The following is a 16,987-nucleotide window of genomic DNA, read 5'->3' on the forward strand; positions in this document are numbered from 1 at the left end:
TCTGCTGGTTTCATCATTCTTGAAAATGATGAACTTGCTGGGAATATAAAAGAGAACTTTCCGCAGCGGCGAGCAGGATTTCTCCTTTGATTTTTCATTTTAGATTATAAAGGCTTTACAAAGGTATGCAGAAATAGAGAACTTTCCTTTTGCACCTTCAGAGGTCAGAAGCATAAATAACAACCAGGAGGGGAAATCTCTTTGGTATGCCAAGTTGTTTGGCAGCCTAATCTTTGTTCTTGGAGGAATCAGTCTTGCTTCATTACCTAGTATCTGGGAGATATTTGAAACCATCTCTTACTTTTTTTTCTTTTCTAAATGTAATGATATTTTTGGCTCAGTTGGGTCTAAGTGAGAATGAGCAATCAAAACAAAATTATAACATTTTCCGCTCCCCAAAAGACAACTCCGAATATAAAAACACTTTATGAATAAATAAATAGCTCCCATTTAAACCTACAACTAGGGCCGTGTTTGTCCATTAGACATATAATGTGAACCATATTTTATATTTGGGGGAAACTCTATTTTCAAAAGCTCAAAAGGTGAAATTAATTTTAATAATATATTTTATTTAAAACAATGTATGTAAAATATTTCAGCATGTAACCAATATAACATTTATTAATAGGATATTTTGCATTGTTTATTTCATAGTAACTTTTGGAAATCAGGTGCATGTTTTATACTTGTAGCCACATGGCTACCATATTGGACAGCAAAGATCTGGAATGCTACTTCTCTATGGATTGTGTATCACTTCCTATTGTTAGCTCCATCAAAGATCCAACTAGATTAAACTAAAATCTAAAAGGTAATTTTTGCCTTCCAAGTCACCTTAGTAAAAAAATACTGTGTTCTTTTAACCTGCCTTGTGGTGTTAACCTTTTGGACAAAAAGAAAGTGAGCTGAGGTTTGTACATGGACTTGAGAAGGCACGGCTTCCTGACTTAAGTAAAGCAACCAGTTCACTAGAACTTCTAGTTCACTAGAAGTTAAGGAGGAAAACTCCAGGTGAAATAATGGAGGTATTTGTAGGGCTACAGAAGCCAGCCCTACCCTGCACTTAGGTGAATTGAGTAAGCATGTCACCCAAGGTACCCTATTTAGCCTCTTCAAGCATTCATCACTATAGACTGTAAGTTCCTTGAGGGCCCACACTATTATTAGTGAGCTCTGCTTCTCTCGCGTTTAACACAGTGCCTGGCATATAGCTGGTGTTCAATAAGTGTGCGCTGAACAAATAAATTAATTCAAATAAATACAGTCTCTCATTTGCACTAGACACATTTCAAGTGCTCCATAGCCACAACGTTAGTGGCTATCATATAGGACAGTGCAGATGTAGAACATCTCTATCATCACAGAATGTTCTAGGGGACAGCACTGTCCTAGAGCAATGGGCAGAAATACTATTTGACTTGTTAAGTTTTAGGGGCCCTCTAGAGACCCCAAAACCTTTTTTTTATGAGCACGGGAGAATACCCGTGACAGCAAATGACAAAGAAAGAAGCGAGAGCACAAACAGGTATATATTTTGCCCTCCTAGAAAGTTTAAATGCAGCAAAATTACGGTTTCCACTGCAAGAAGACACTGGGCCATATATTTCTCCCTTAGTTTCTGCCTCCTTCTTAGGGTCTTCTCACCTTGATTCCCACCAGGCACAGTCCCCAAGAGTGTCCCTCTTACCCTCTAGCCAAAATGTCTAATGAATGTTTTCCCTTATTTCCCGAGATAAGTTGGCAATTTCAAAAGAAACTTTAGTAAAAAAGCTAGGGGGAAAATGAAATAAAATATAAAAGAATCACAAAAACAGTCAAGCTTATATACAGTCTATAATTTTCTGAAGCTAAGAATCCCAGGAAAAGCAGTGAGGTGCTTGAAGAAATCCTACAGTCCCTTATCTGAAAACAGACTCCAGTGGCTGAGGGGCTAGCACAATTTTGCAGGCACATTAGCTGTATCCCTTTCTTCCCAGCCCCTTGTTTCAGCCAGGAGGCCTCTGGGGTGCCTGAAATACAGTTGTTGGTGCACCTAAATATCTTGTCTCATTTCCCATTTAAGGGCACCCCTTTAGAACGCTTCATTTCTCTTTAAACAAAACATTTCCCTGTTTCAAACCCTGTTGCCTACTCAGGCACTCCTGTTTAGTTTCACATTAAGGCTTGAGAAACATGTCTTATTACAGCTGGCCTGTAGAACTGGTGACTCCCACCGTTAGCTCTGGTGAATGATCTAGCCCCCTCGTTTCCAGGTCTAGCTGATGGTCAGGATTATCTGAGGAACTGTTCCAAAGTTCAGATTACTGGGCCCCGCTCCAGACTTCTGAATCAAATCTCTGGCAGTGGAGCCTGGGAATCTTTATTCCTACAAGCATACTAAGTGAAAATGATGCACTCCGTCCCATTTAGGGATTATTGATCTATTTCTTCCTTACTCAGCCAACTCTGCCCACCTCTGGATCATTCAATCAGGACCTTCCTTACCATCACTCTGTCACTTTACAGTTTGAGAATGAAACAGGATCTTAAGCATAACATCCATACAGATGTAGAGGGGGACAGGGATAAAGGGGGTTTTCATACGAGCTTAGAGGTTTCTATAACTCTACTGCTTTTCTAGACGAATCGGTTTGAATCGTGTAACTCTATGGGATGAAAGCATCAGTAAATAATTCACTGTTAAGCTAACAATAGTGAAGATTCCAGCAGGATATGTTCCTAGGTTAATTCACAGTCTGACAGCCAGAAAGGCCAATATTAAGAATGCAAAACATGAATGTAACCTAGAAAATGAGAAGCATAATTTACCAGAAATTCAAGCTGTTATTGCATTTTAATATATGTCTCTGGTGCTCATCTTTTGATAGTTCACATAATAATCACTTACCCTTGACCTATTTTTTCAAATCTTGTGTATTTTTTCTTTGGGTCACCAACACTCACAATGCTTCCTGAGGGGAGGGAGGGAAGAGAGAGAGAGAGAGAGAGAGAGAGAGAGAGAGAGATTTCAATTGATTGATTTTCCTCTATTTAATATTAAAATTTAAGATGCCAGAGTCAATGACAAATAAAATATTACAGCGATATTCTTATGTGATTTCTATAATTTATATGGATAATGATATATTTTATTAAAGTAACAAACAGTAATATATTAATTAAACTAGTAGTAACAACCCAGATGCTTATACTCAAAATTGATGATGTTTGGGAAACAAGAAGGACTGATCATAACCCAACATTTATAAAAAGTTCCCATAAAAGGATACTGTAGATTAGGAGATTAAAACATCTAAGGACTTGTACACAGTATTTAATAAAATCACTATCTTCTCTGAATTGGAGTAAAATCGAGTGCTACGGTACATTCAGTTTTGCTGGACAAATATCTCTTGAGCAATTAATATGCACCCAGTACTGCACTAAGGGCGATGGGGGATGGGGAATGGCTCTAATAAAGAATAAAGGTTAATCATAAAGTAATGAGGCTTACTGTTTTTAAAAAACTTATATCTCTGTACACCTGAAACTAATATAATATTGTAAAACAACTATACCTTAATAAAAATTTGTATGATTATAAAATAAAATCCTAAAATAACTCCATACATCCCTGAACCTAGGCCCCTATTAGCACTCCAAACATTTTTAACAGCTTTACTGAGATATGATTTCCATACCATAAAGTTCACTCAAAGTGTACAATTCAGTGGCTTTTAGTAAATTTTTAGAGTTGTGCAAATTTACTAAATTTTACCATGATCTCATTTTAGAACACCTTTATCATCCTAGAAAGAAATCTTGTACCCGTTAGCAGTCACTCTTGATCCCCTCTTTGCTTACCAACCCATCCCTAGGCAACCACTCACCTACTTTCTGTTTCTATAGGCTGTTCCAAACATTGTGGAGTAAGTTTACAAGCCACACAAGAAAACCATTAATTTATCATGTTTGGCTCTGGGAAAAAATATTGGTTTTTGCAATTTCAAAATTTCCAGTCCACTACTCAGAGGATCAATACTTGCCACCACTCAGAATAAATCTAAAGGAAGTGACATTGACTCTCCAATGCAATGCTCAAATAGGTACAGAAAAATTCCGTGCCATGGCAGCATCGTGGGAATAAGTTCTCAAGTGGACTACTTTGAAGGGAATCATTTATTTGGATACTTCTGGCCCTCCCTTCTTTCCTTATGGAAGCAAAAATCAGTATCATTACCTTTAAGTTATATCTTACTAACATGGCCCCTATTCAGAGAAGTGTAGAGTCAGTTAGTATAACAAGATTTATACACATGAACTAATCTAGAGAAGGTCTGTGGAGTCTATCTCCTAATTGTCACTCTTATCCATTCCCTCCTCTTCATACCCATGGCCACTGCCATTGTTCAGGTCCTCAACATCTCTTGTTCAAACAATTGTGCTAGTCGTTACCTACCTCTAAACTCTGCCTTCTCTAATTCCTTGTCCACAATGCCTTTGGAATAGGGTAACCATGTAACTCATAAACGAAGACTGTCTTGGATAAACTGAGATGTGAGGTCAGCCTACTTCAGAGTGATTTCACTCCATTATCCATAAATCATCAAAAGTCCCCCCCACTACAGGATCAATTTCAAATTTCTTAGTCTGGCATAGAAGGCCCTTTACCATCCAGCAGCATCTAGCTCCTACCTAACCAGTCTAACCTCATATTATTCCTTTCCTCTCCGTCCCTCCGACTTTATATCCTAGCAACACCATCACTATCCAAGGCTTTGGTCTTTAGACATGCTCCCCCTTTCCCTTTCCTATCAAACCCATGAATTCCTATTTATTATTTAAGTGTAATGTCAATATTCTTCTCTGATCATTCTAATGAGACTTACATGCTTCTTTCTGAGGGCAGGAAGCTTGTCTTTTCATCCCTGTAACTTCAGTGCCCAGAACAGTGGCTGCCACTGAATTTGCTGACGAAATGAATGCGAACAAGGAAATACGCATTCAAGAGCTAAACTGTGTGCTACAGACGATACTTCGTGCTACTTTAGACATGATCTATTTTCTGGGCTAGTGAACAACTTAATTCAGATCTACCAGTAGACAGTATACCTGGAAAAAAACATGTTTCATTCATGGATTGTTCATCCATGGTTGTTAGGTTTGTTGTTGTTTGTTTTTCGTGAGAGAAGTCCATGTTTCAGTTAGGTTAAATAAGAGTCACGATATGTGAGTCGTTGTAATTCTTTTCCTCTTGTATTCCCAAATCTCAGTCAATGGTACAACAATCTGTCTACTCAGTAGCCCGAGTCAGAGATCTGGGAGTCACCCTGACTTATCCCTTACCTTCACTCCCCATGTGTGTAGTTGTCCACTGAGTCCTGGGCCTATATCTGTTAACCTCCTAGATACTCTCTGAATCTGTCGTCTCCTCATTACTACTGTTCTAGTTAGGCCCTCACCATTTTTTGTTTGGGCTATTCCGACAGCCTCCTAGCTGGATTCAGAATTTCCAGCCTCTGCCCACTCGAGTCCAGGCTCCACACCTATGTCAGGATGCTCTAAGTGCAGACCTGATCACGTGATTCTCTGGTTCAGGGGTCCTGGATGCTTCCTCAACACCTACAGGGTAAAGCTCAAACGCCTTGGCATGGAATGCAAGGTTCTTTGTATCCGGCTCTTGCTTCATTCTCCATCTCATCTTCCCCACTTCCCCACTAGAACCTCATGCTCTCACCGTAACAAACGAATTGTAGCTCATGATCAGATCCTGCTTAGCGACTTGGCTCCCTCTCTTAAAACTCCAGTCCCCATATCCACCACCAATTCTACTGATATATTCAAGGGGCACTGAATAAGTTAATGTTCCCAACCATATACTTTTATACTTTCTTTACATGCTATTCTCTGCCTGCAATGTCCTTCTTAAGTTTTCTTCCTGGCAAGTCCTTATTCACGCTTCAACTCAGCTTCAGTTATGCCTCCTCTAGAAAGCCTTCCCTGATTTTTTTGGAATAAAGTTAATAATTTCCCTTCTCTGTACTGCCATTGTACCCTCTCTCTCTCTCTCTCTCTCTCTCTTTCTGCCTCCTCTTTTGCTTTTTTTCTTGTTTTTGCTCTTGCTCTCCTTCTCTGTACTTAATATACCATCCACCTATATCTATGTATTTGACATCCCCTTATAGACTGTGTCGTAAGGACAGGGGCCATGTCTTATTCATCTCTGCATCCTCAGTGCTTCCCCATATAATGCTGTATGTGAAATACATTGGTTACTCAATAAATGTCTATTGAATTAAACTCAAATAAAATTAGGAATTTCATTTAGTAAATGTCCCGTATTTTAAGGCAGGGGTTAGAGAATGTATTTTACTTGAGCTATCTCTATAGAATACCACCAATTTAATTCTGAGTTGCTATTTCACTTTTCAAATTGTCTCACAGATTTCTACATCACTGAGAACTACCTTCCTTCAAGCCAGCTGTGAATGGGTAAGGACCTGGAACTTAAAAAATTTTTAAATGAAATGACGATTTTAAAGTCACTTGAAACCGCAGTTTTATTAAGCAGTTTAAAGTCTTCTAAGAAAGTTATACTATTAAGTTGCTGAGCAAACTCTTTTCCATAGACTGAACAAAAGCAAATAAGCTTCAGCCCAAGCCACTTTCTGAATTATGACCAATTCCAATTGGCAGGCTTTAGTTAATGAGGTTTTTATTTTATTTTATTTTTATACAGCAGGTTCTTATTAGTTATCTATTTTATACATATTAGTGTATATATGTCAACCCCAATCTCCCAATTCATCCAACCTCCCACCTCCGACGCCTTGCTTTCCCCCCTTGGTGTCCATACATTTGTTCTCTACATCTGTGTCTCTATTAATGAGGCTTTATGGCAGTAAATTATTCAACTTTTATTTCCATGGTATGCAGGATAAAAACAACAACAACAACAACTGGGAATAAATCCTTTCATGAGGATTCCCAAAAGACAACCATTTTGATGCACTTCTACTTCTGAATTTAACTGCTATTCTAATAAAATGGCGTCCTCATGCCCATCACCGGTCACAGGAGCGTGTGTGCTGCCATCTACTGATGCTAACTAAGCAAGTGAACAGCCGGCCTTGTGTATAATTCCGAATTACAAAACAAGCTTTTACAGTGACCTCTTTCATCAGAGCCATTATAATTTGTGTTCATAAATTATACTAAAGAAAGGAGAAAACATTGGTACACAATAGGGATAAAGAGACAAAAATCAGCAACTCAACATCAAAAGGAAAAAATGATGGCAGTACCAGAACAACTTCCAACCAGAGCAATTTCCTAAACGAGAAACAAACCATTCACTTTAAAGTACAAGGATTTAAGAAATCACTAAATACTAGTGTTTGAAAATAGGCTTCATGATGTGGTTTCAGTGACAGAAAAGCCCATCAGTGTGTTCTCCTACGTATCAAGGAAACTAAGTTGAACTCCAAGCATTAAAAGACTGTCTGTTTGGCATAATGAAGGTTTTGATTTCTGAGAAAAAGCAAAAGAACTCTCTAAACTAATATTAGTTCTATCTGAGGGGGGATTCGGAGAAAGAGTTTTGAGTGGGGAATGCTGGGGGAGGGGAGGGACTAGAGGAGGAGGTGATTGCACAATTCTGCTGACAGTCAGCACCTTTTGAAAAATTTCACTAAAATGTAGGGGTTTCTTTATTTTCCAGCAGATTCAGACCAGACCACAATGAACAAGGCAGACCCAGGCTATCTGTCTGTGTAAAACTGAAAGATGATCTGTTCATTTCAGCCATTAATGATCCCATGGTCTGGCTCCCACAATCAGTATCTGTGTGGAAGAAGAATAGCCTGACAGCTCTGTGGTCTGGGCTGCCCACGTCATAGTAATCAGATCCCTGAGACTGAAGGTGAGGCCGCCCTCCCCTCCTCCCCACGCTTATGGTGGGGTCCACCCTGGTATGGGCCGTAGGCCATTTTCCTACCTCCCTGTCTCCCTTTTCCCTCTCCTTTGCCTCTTAGTACAGGCTCCTTTACTCCTTCCCCAAGCCCCTCCTCCTCAGTGATTTCTGTACAGGGCCCATACATCTGGGATTATTGCTGGCTTCAAACATTCTGTCCCCCTGAATATCCTAGGCCCCAATTTTTTTTTTTTTTTTTTTTTTTTGCGGTACGCGGGCCTCTCACTGTTGTGGCCTCTCCCGTTGCGGAGCACAGGCTCCGGACGCGCAGGCTCAGCGGCCATGGCTCACGGGCCCAGCCGCTCCGCGGCATGTGGGATCTTCCCGGACCGGGGCACGAACCCGTGTCCCCTGCATCGGCAGGCGGACTCTCAACCACTGTGCCGCCAGGGAAGCCCCCCAATTTTTTATAGTGAAAAATACGGTTGCTCTCATGGTGGAAAACACAGCATAATAATTCTAAGCAACTATTTATTGTGCTGGGTGGCTTACATACTTTGCCTCGTTTGGTCCTCACAAAATCCCCATTATACCAGTACAATCGTCTCCATTTTTCAGATGAAGACACTAAATTTTAGAGGAGTTCAGTGACTTGTCTAAGGACACACAGCTGGTCTGGGTCTATGACTCACTCGGACTCAGTTATGATTCACTTCAAAGTCTGTCCTATTGTATTATCTTAATAAGGCTTTATATTCATGTAATAAAATAGTAACTACCATTTACTGAGCACCTATTGTGTACCAAGTACTGTTGCTGGAGGTTTTTACATACATTATTCTCATTGAATTATCATAACGCTATAAGGTTGGTACCATTATTATCCCCATTTTTCTTAATGAGGAAAAAGAGGTCCAGAAAAGTTAAAATAACTTGCCTAAAGTGACACAGCTGGGAGCAATGGGCTTGTGATTTGAATCTGGGCCTTTCTGACGCCAATACCTGTCCTCTTAGCCATAGGTTGGGCTACATAAAATCCATCCTGTAGACAGAGTCCTAAAATGTAGTTACGATTCTCATCCCCATTTGGCCAATAAGAAATGAAGGTTCAGAGGGGTTAAATAACTAGTTTAAGGTTATATAAGCGAGTAAGTGGCAGAGACAGGGCCCAGAGAGGGTGATGGTGAAGCAGAAGCAGGAAAGACAGACTTTGCAGTAAAGCTCAGCCTGGATTTGCTTCGTGAAAAACACTCCTCCATTTCTTGGCAGGTGTGCCCTGCCGACATCTGTGAGCACAGGGTAGGGTTGAGAGTTGCAGGTGGCCCACAGGCTGGAGGGAAAAAGATTCTCTCTAGGCCCAAGCATTCTCCAATAGAGAGAAAAACTGACTTAATTCTTAATTAAAAATGTAATCAAACATGGCTTTTCCCTCTTCATCATGTTGCTCAGTGTAGGGCAGAATAAACAACAAATTACAAAAACCACAGCTCCAGAACCCTTACAGTTCGCAAGCAAAACAAGATCTTGCCCCCGCCTCAAAGTAATGACTGTTTCTCTGTCAGTGAACTTAAGAAAGCTATAAATGTATTTTCATTATAATAAATCTACTGAGACTCGAAACAGTTATCAAATAATCAATTTTACTAAAGCGAGGCTGCTAGATTTTTAAAATCTGATATATTCTCACAGGTCTTGTAAAGGAAAGGAAAAAAACTGAGGCAATTGTCTGAATACTTGAACTGAAATTATCCAGGCAATTCTTTCCTTTATTCCTTCCCTTTTACACAAACAGACAGCTGGCAAATGCAGAAGCAAAGTGGGTAATGGAAACAGTATAAGCTTTGAAGGCAAACAGATATGAATTCCAACTCTGGCTCTGCCACTCATTAGTTTGGTGATCTGGTCACTCCAGCTTTTGGAGGCGTACTTTCACTGATCTATAAAACGAGGCTATGAAAATCTACCACAAGGGATTACTGTGAAAATTAAACTTGATAATGTATGTGAAGTGGTCAGCAGAGAAGGCACTTAATAAATGGGAATTATTGCTGCTGTTATTAAGGAAAGAGTTGGTATTAGCACTAGAGGCATGTTTGATCGTGTACAGTAAAGTCGGTTGGCTAAAGTCCCTCAATTCCAGTTCTGAGCGCTGACAACTGCAACCCAAACCTTTGCCTTTCCAAATACCTCTGTGTCAGACTGCCTCAACATCAGCACTGTTGACATTTGGGGCTGAATAATTCTTTGTCGCAGAGGGGAAAGGAAGGAGGCTACCCTTTGCATTATAGAGTGTTTATAAGCATCCTTAGCCTCCATCCACTAGATGCCAGTGGCATTCCCTGTGCTGTGACAATAAACATGTCTCCAGATATTGCCAAATGTCCCCTGGAGGGCAAAATGGCCCTACGACCACCTCTGCAGAGTCTTCCTGTGGCCTATAGCCTGCACTGCTCTCTTCCTTTCCTGAGTTCTTTTAGACAGACAGTTGCATGAAACAAGATGGCCTCCTATTCTCTCATTGTATCACACTATTAAATCTTATCTTCCAAATAAAATTGTAAGTTTCTTAATATCAGGAAATCGTTTTTCTATGGTTTCCTCCAAAGACTCTGGCATAGAACACGTAAGTAGGAACCCAGTAAAGATGCATTTGTCTGCTCATTTTTTCACCCATTCAATCAACAAGCATCCGTTAAGTGCCTTTCTGTACCAGGCACTTTATTAGAGCTGGATGTACGGGAAAAGAAGGCACAATCTCTGTCTTTAAAGAGCTCCCAGTCTAGTGAAGGAGACAGACAAGTACAGTGTGATATTTGCTGCAATAAAGGCAGTGAAAAGAAGGTCCATTGACTCAGACTGAGAGAGACAAGGAGGGCTTTCCTGAGGAGGTGTCTTTTGAGCTGAGGTTTGAAGGATGAGTAGGAGTTAGTCAGATTGGAGGCACGAACTGTAGATAACTAGTGATTTGTTAGATGCTTTTGTAGTATGAGTTTAATGAATGTGCTTCACAGAACTTTGACTCTTTTCAACAGAGGATTTTTTTTAAATCTCTTTGACTCAGAAAGCTAAGTGGAAGAGGAGTGTTTTGTAAAATGGAGCGAGTGTGTATGCACAAGCCTGGGTACACTAATGACACTGCAGGAAGGAGGCTGTGAGCATTTGCTGGCCCTGCCTCCCTGTCCACATAGCAATGTTCCTAAATTAAGAGAAAAGGCAATTTTATCGTGGCCACCCATTTGATTGACTGTGTTGGGTTTTGAGGTTGAACTATCCATCATGATTGATCAGGTGGGGGCCCTTGGGGGTATGATCATAAGATGTTTTTCACCAGACTGATCCCCTCTGGGGGTATAATCTTAAAATAAAACTTACTACTTAATTCATTTAGTGAAGTTTTCACCTTACTTGATGTTTTTCAAGTGAAAATGCTTGGTTTTTGTGCAATTAGGAGTATGAGGGAGGGGGTGATCTGGAATACATAGTGAGTCTCAAACTTTTCATCTTGTGATGTCAGGGAGCCTGGAGTTCATGCAAGCAGGTTCAAATTTTTAAAGGTTCAATCCCCACTCTAGGTGGAGAAACCCTCTCATGAAGAAACTAATGATGGCAAAACAAAAAACAACTCACTTAGCTTCTCTAGGATCTCCTCATCTGTCATCTTGGATTTTTTCCTTTGCCGATCTGTGTTTCTATACAAAGTACTGGAATTGGCGTTCTCAGCAGAAGGTGGTGTGACCTCTTTATTTGGTGCTGCTGGTGAAGCAATGGATTCAACCACGGAACGAGTGTAGATCTTAAAGACAAAAAATCTGGTTACAGATTAAAGACCAAAATAATGCTACAATTGATGAACCTACATTGACACATCAGGATCACTCAAAGTCCATAGTTTACATATGGTTCACTCTTGTTTTTTTACACATACACACAATGATTTATTATCATGTACTTTCATAATTGTTAGATGTATCCTTTACAATAACGACTTCAGAAGTGTCCATTTTTGTAGATCATTAATAAATTCAATGTTCCTTGAATCCAAAATCACTAATTGGGTATGGGTAATACAGATACTAGTGAAAATTCTATAACTAAAGAGTTGTAAGACCTTAGACAATTAAATCACTTTCCTAAAGTTTTAGGGTCTGATTATGCCTGATATCTCTCTTCTAATTCTCAAAATTTATGTTTGGCCTTCCCCTCTGAGTCTTTCTTTTCAGAAATGCCTTTTCTGTCTCCCATTATCCTTTATATGGGATGGCAGCCTCCAGGGCCATCAATTTCTGTAGAGATACTTACCGAACTGTATTTACCTACAGAAGTCAAGTAGGAGGAACTAGAGGAACAAACTATAATGAAGGTAGAGTTGGGCTGTTGTATTTTTGGCCACACAGAGCGTGGACCAATAGGATTATGATATTCAAGTACCCTATTTTTCATCACTTTCAATCCATCAATCATATGGTTCACTCTTAATGCACATTCTATGGGTTTGGATGAATGTATAATGACATGCATCCATCATCATGGTATCACACAGAGTATTTTCTCTGCTCTAAAAATCTTCTGTGCTCCACCTATTCATTCCTCCCTCCACCCTGCCCCTCAACCTTTAATGAGTTTTTAAAGACAAGTGATTTCTATCAGAAAAGATCTTTAAGTTGCTTCAAGTATACTGCCCTTGAAAGCTCTCAGGAGCTAGTCTTTTGAGGCCCCCAAACATGCTGTGCTAATTGTGGTCTTGGTGCCTCTGCGTATGCAATTCTTCCTACCAGATTCCCATGGCTTTTGTTCTCTTTCTTAACTTCTGCAGCAGTTTTAAAATTTAGCACTTATTTGTATATTGCTTGGTATTATTCTCTAATTGTCATGTGTTAATCTGCATCCTCAAACAGCAACCCCAGTGAGATTTTTATCTTATACTCTAGTTCCGGGAACATAGATGCTCAACAGATACTAGGTGATTAACTAGATTCTGACTCTAGGACTATGCCAAAGGACATCTGTTGAATCATTTGGAAACACGGTCACTTGGGACTTACTGATTTTGTATGCTCTGGTCTTGGTGCAATGACTGGTGGCGGCTCGTTGTCGTCTTCTTCTTCTTCCTCTTCTTCATCTTCTTCTTCAGACACAGGGGGAGCCAAAGGAGGCTCTGATGCTGTTTTTGTACTCTTACGGTAAAAACAAAGTTTAAAGACCAGATCTTAACTCCTCATTGTTTTTCTTCAGAAGTGAGAAAAGGGAGATAAAATATCTAAGCATGTAGGGATAGGAAGGAACTTCATCTTTTACAAATGCGCAGAACCATCTACAATTTGGTGGCCAGAACCTGCCCACATTCAGAGATAAATTCAGGTCAGGATTTAAGCACCATGAAATTTTAAAAATTCCTTTTATTTTCCACTGAGCTCAAAAACAGTGAGCTATTCATTGAACATTTTCAAGTTCAGTGTTTGTGAAATCAATGAATATATTTTAAAAATCAAATTAATTGCTATTAACGCCTTGAATTGGTACCGGGCAGATTGTCAATGTGTTGACTGACAGTTTGTCAACCAGCAAATGGCTATTTTGTGCCTAAAGATCAGAGCATGCATATGGATATGGCATAAATACAGCTCTGCAAATATTCACTAAGTACAAGCAAGCCCATAAATGTTTCTTTCCTGTTCAGCCTCCTGGAAAGAAGCACTCAGAGAATAACAGACATGAAGATTTAAGGAATACTCATCTACATAAATAACTTTCAATCTCAACCAACAGGTAAATGATGATTTGCAATGAGAAAAATTTCAATAACACCAAAAATAATGACAGCAACCACAATATCTAGGGTTGGTTCTTGATCATTCACATTAATGCAGGGGTAAAATTGTACCAAAGGTGGATTTTGAAATAACTATGGCCATGGTACTCAAAGTGTGGTCCCCAGGTCAGCATCATTAGCATTATCAAGGAACTTGTTAGAAATGCAAATTCTTGGACTCTATCCAGACCTATGAATCAAATTCTGGGGGTGGGACCCAGCAATCTGTGCTATAACAAGCCTTCCAGGTGATCCTGATGCTTGCTTAAGTTTAAAAATCACTGAACTATGATATAGGTCTTTGTTGTTCAGTATGATGGCGATTCAACACTTAAAATGTGGCTAGTCTGAGTTGAGGTGTAAGGTGTAAGTGAAAACTACATACCAGATACTGAATACATAATAAGAAAAAAATATAAAATATTTCCTTAATGCTTTTTATATTGAGTGTATGTTGAAATAAAAATATTTTAATATGTTGGGTTAAATAAAATATATTATTAAAATTAATTTCACCTATTGCTTTTTACTTTTAAAAATGAAAATCAGAAAATTTAAAGTTACACATATGGCTTTTATTACATTTCTGTTGGACAGCACTATTATAGATGGTTTTTGAGTTTTTGTTATGTGTGTGTGCCTGTGTGTGTGTGTACTTGTTTATTTTTTATTTATGCCTTTGAGTACACTGGCTCAGGCTAAGCCTAAAAAGAATTTTCTTTCTTTCTTTCTCTTTCTTTCTTTCTATCTTTCTTTCTTCTTTCTTTCTTTCACATCTTTATTGGAGTATAATTGCTTTACAATGGTGTGTTAGTTTCTGCTTTATAACGAAGTGAATCAGCTATGCATATACATATAGCCCCATGTCTCTTCCCTCTTGCATCTCCCTCCCTCCCACCCTCCCTATCCCACCCCTCTAGGTGGTCACAGAGCACTGAGCTGATCTCCCTGTGCTATGCGGCTGCTTCCCACTAGCTATCTATTTCACATTTGTTAGTGTACATATGTCCATGCCACTCTCTCACTTCGTCCCAGCTTACCCTTCTCCCTCCCTGTGTCCTCAAGTCCATTCTCTACATCTGCATCTTTATTCCTGTCCTGCTCCTAGGTTCTTCAGAACCATTTTTTTTCTTAGATTCCTTATATGTGTGTTAGCATATGGTCTTTGTTTTTCTCTTTCTGACTTACTTCACTCTGTATGACAGACTCGAGGTCCATCCACCTCACTACAAATAACTCAATTTCATTTCTTTTTATGGCTGAGTAATATTCCATTGTATATATGTGCCACATCTTCTTTGTCCATTCATCTGTCGAGGGACACTTAGGTTGCTTCCATGACCTGGCTATTGTAAATAGAGCTGCAATGAACATTTTGGTACATGACTCTTTTTGAATGATGGTTTTCTCAGGGTATATGCCCAGTAGTGGGATTGCTGGGTCATATGGTAGTTCTATTTGTAGTTTTTTAAGGAACCTCCATACTGTTCTCCATAGTGGCTGTATCAATTTACATTCCCACCAACAGTGCAAGAGGGTTCCCTTTTCTCCACACCCTCTCCAGCATTTATTGTTTGTAGATTTTTTGATGATGGCCATTCTGACTGGTGTGAGGTGATATCTCATTTCAGTTTTGATTTGCGCTTCTCTAATGATTAGTGATGTTGAGCATTCTTTTATGTGTTTGTTGGCAATCTGTATATCTTCTTTGGAGACTAGAAAGAATTTTCATTCCTCGAGGACAAAGTTCCTGGGGCAGATGCAGACAGCCTACTAATAGACTGTTACATCAAAGGACCTCAGTCTGTGATTTAAATTCACTGTGGATTTTCTATAATCATGTATAAACCTACGGTGGTGTAACAGGTATAACCATATATCTTATTGGAGCCAGCAAGATTTATATACTGGGACAAGACAACTTAGAATTTATAAATTTGAAAGAATATTTGATTGCCTGATATATACGCTGAGTGGTTTATAGATTGAAGTTTATATGCTTACTTGATATTGTTTTTCTATTTTTTTAAATTTTTATTTTATATTGGCGTATAGTTGACTAACAATGTTGTGTTAGTTTCAGGTGTACAGCTTATTTATTCTTAATTTAGCCAAAACAGCTGGGCTATTACATCGGGTTGTGGCAGCGTGGATAGCAACGTATATTAATGACGTTATATTTCTAGATAAAAAATCAGTTTCTTTTTGTGAAAGACTAATTCTTCAGGGCACCTCAGGGCACAGGGAGAAGTTGCCTTTGGATTAATGGTATTTGCTTTGATATTATTTTGTTCCAGAAGCTTCTACTCTATCTTATGCCAGCTGGGATCCAGAATGCAACTAATCACTGTTCCTTGGTAGATGGGCAGAACCTGCATATAAATTGACTAGTTTCTATATGGCAAACAATGCTATTTTATTCATTAGGCAATATGAACCATGCCTAGGAATAATAAGCTTTACGTGTGCCTATGAAAAGATTTGAACTCAGAAATAAATCATCGGCTCCAAAGTGCCACAAGAAAATGATAAAATTTAAGTCAGTTAATGTCTAATTAAATGTCTGTTAAGTATAATATATGTCAATTAATTAGTTATTTAAATTTAGTATTTATAGAAATTTCATTATATTAAAAAACAAATTATAGGTTAGGCTGCTCTATTTAGCAACAATTCTTGAGTATTCACAATGATTTCTAAGAAATTACACCTAACCATAAATTAAGTGCTACTTATGATCAAATAATCTCAAAATTAACATTTTAAAAATTACTTTTAAAAGTTTATAGCAAAAATAAAAAGTGGGATATAGAGGCCCTTTAATATACTTGATATATTTGATACAATGCATCACATGTCCTCCATAAGTGAGAGCGTATATACAGCCTATGAGGATCTAAAAATGGCCCAACCCTTAAACTGGTACAAAGACCACCCAGTGCCTACTGGCCAAGAGGTAGCCTTGCACATTTCAGTTCTCGCTAATTTACTAGAGAAGATCCACCTGCAAAATTTCACCGACTGATTCTTAACATTCATTACTATCCTCACTGCTCTAATTTCATATGGGGGACATTCCAGTCTCTAAGGATGGACTAAGGGACTATTCGAAAACCTAAAGATTTTCATCCTTTGAGGGTTTACAGGGCAGGAAGAAGATACATGTCTGTTTATCTGGGACCAAACACTATGCTGCTATGTTGGTTGGTTGGAAAGAATGTGTGACCTTCAGTGGACATTATGTTTTGGATGTTGGTTGGGCCAGGGAGCATTAACTACCCAGC

At 39.0% G+C, this 16,987-nt stretch overlaps 1 protein-coding gene across 1 annotated transcript in view; it reads right to left on the bottom strand.

The window, feature by feature from the left end:
• The window catches only part of PAK3 (p21 (RAC1) activated kinase 3), an 88,858-nt gene that overhangs the window by 38,545 nt on the left and 33,326 nt on the right, over window positions 1–16,987 (bottom strand). Inside the window, exons 5-7 of the mRNA XM_089904175.1 lie at window positions 12,937–13,068; window positions 11,522–11,687; window positions 2,891–2,954 (exon numbers count right to left, since the gene is read on the bottom strand). Coding sequence (XP_089760301.1) covers window positions 2,891–2,954; window positions 11,522–11,687; window positions 12,937–13,068 — 362 coding nt within the window. The remainder of the gene's footprint in view (window positions 1–2,890; window positions 2,955–11,521; window positions 11,688–12,936; window positions 13,069–16,987) is intronic.

The sequence above is a fragment of the Delphinapterus leucas genome, chromosome X (assembly GCF_059928025.1).
Source record: "Delphinapterus leucas isolate spDelLeu-1000000601 "Yukka" chromosome X, BTC_Dleu_Yukka2, whole genome shotgun sequence".
Lineage (NCBI taxonomy): Eukaryota > Metazoa > Chordata > Mammalia > Artiodactyla > Monodontidae > Delphinapterus > Delphinapterus leucas.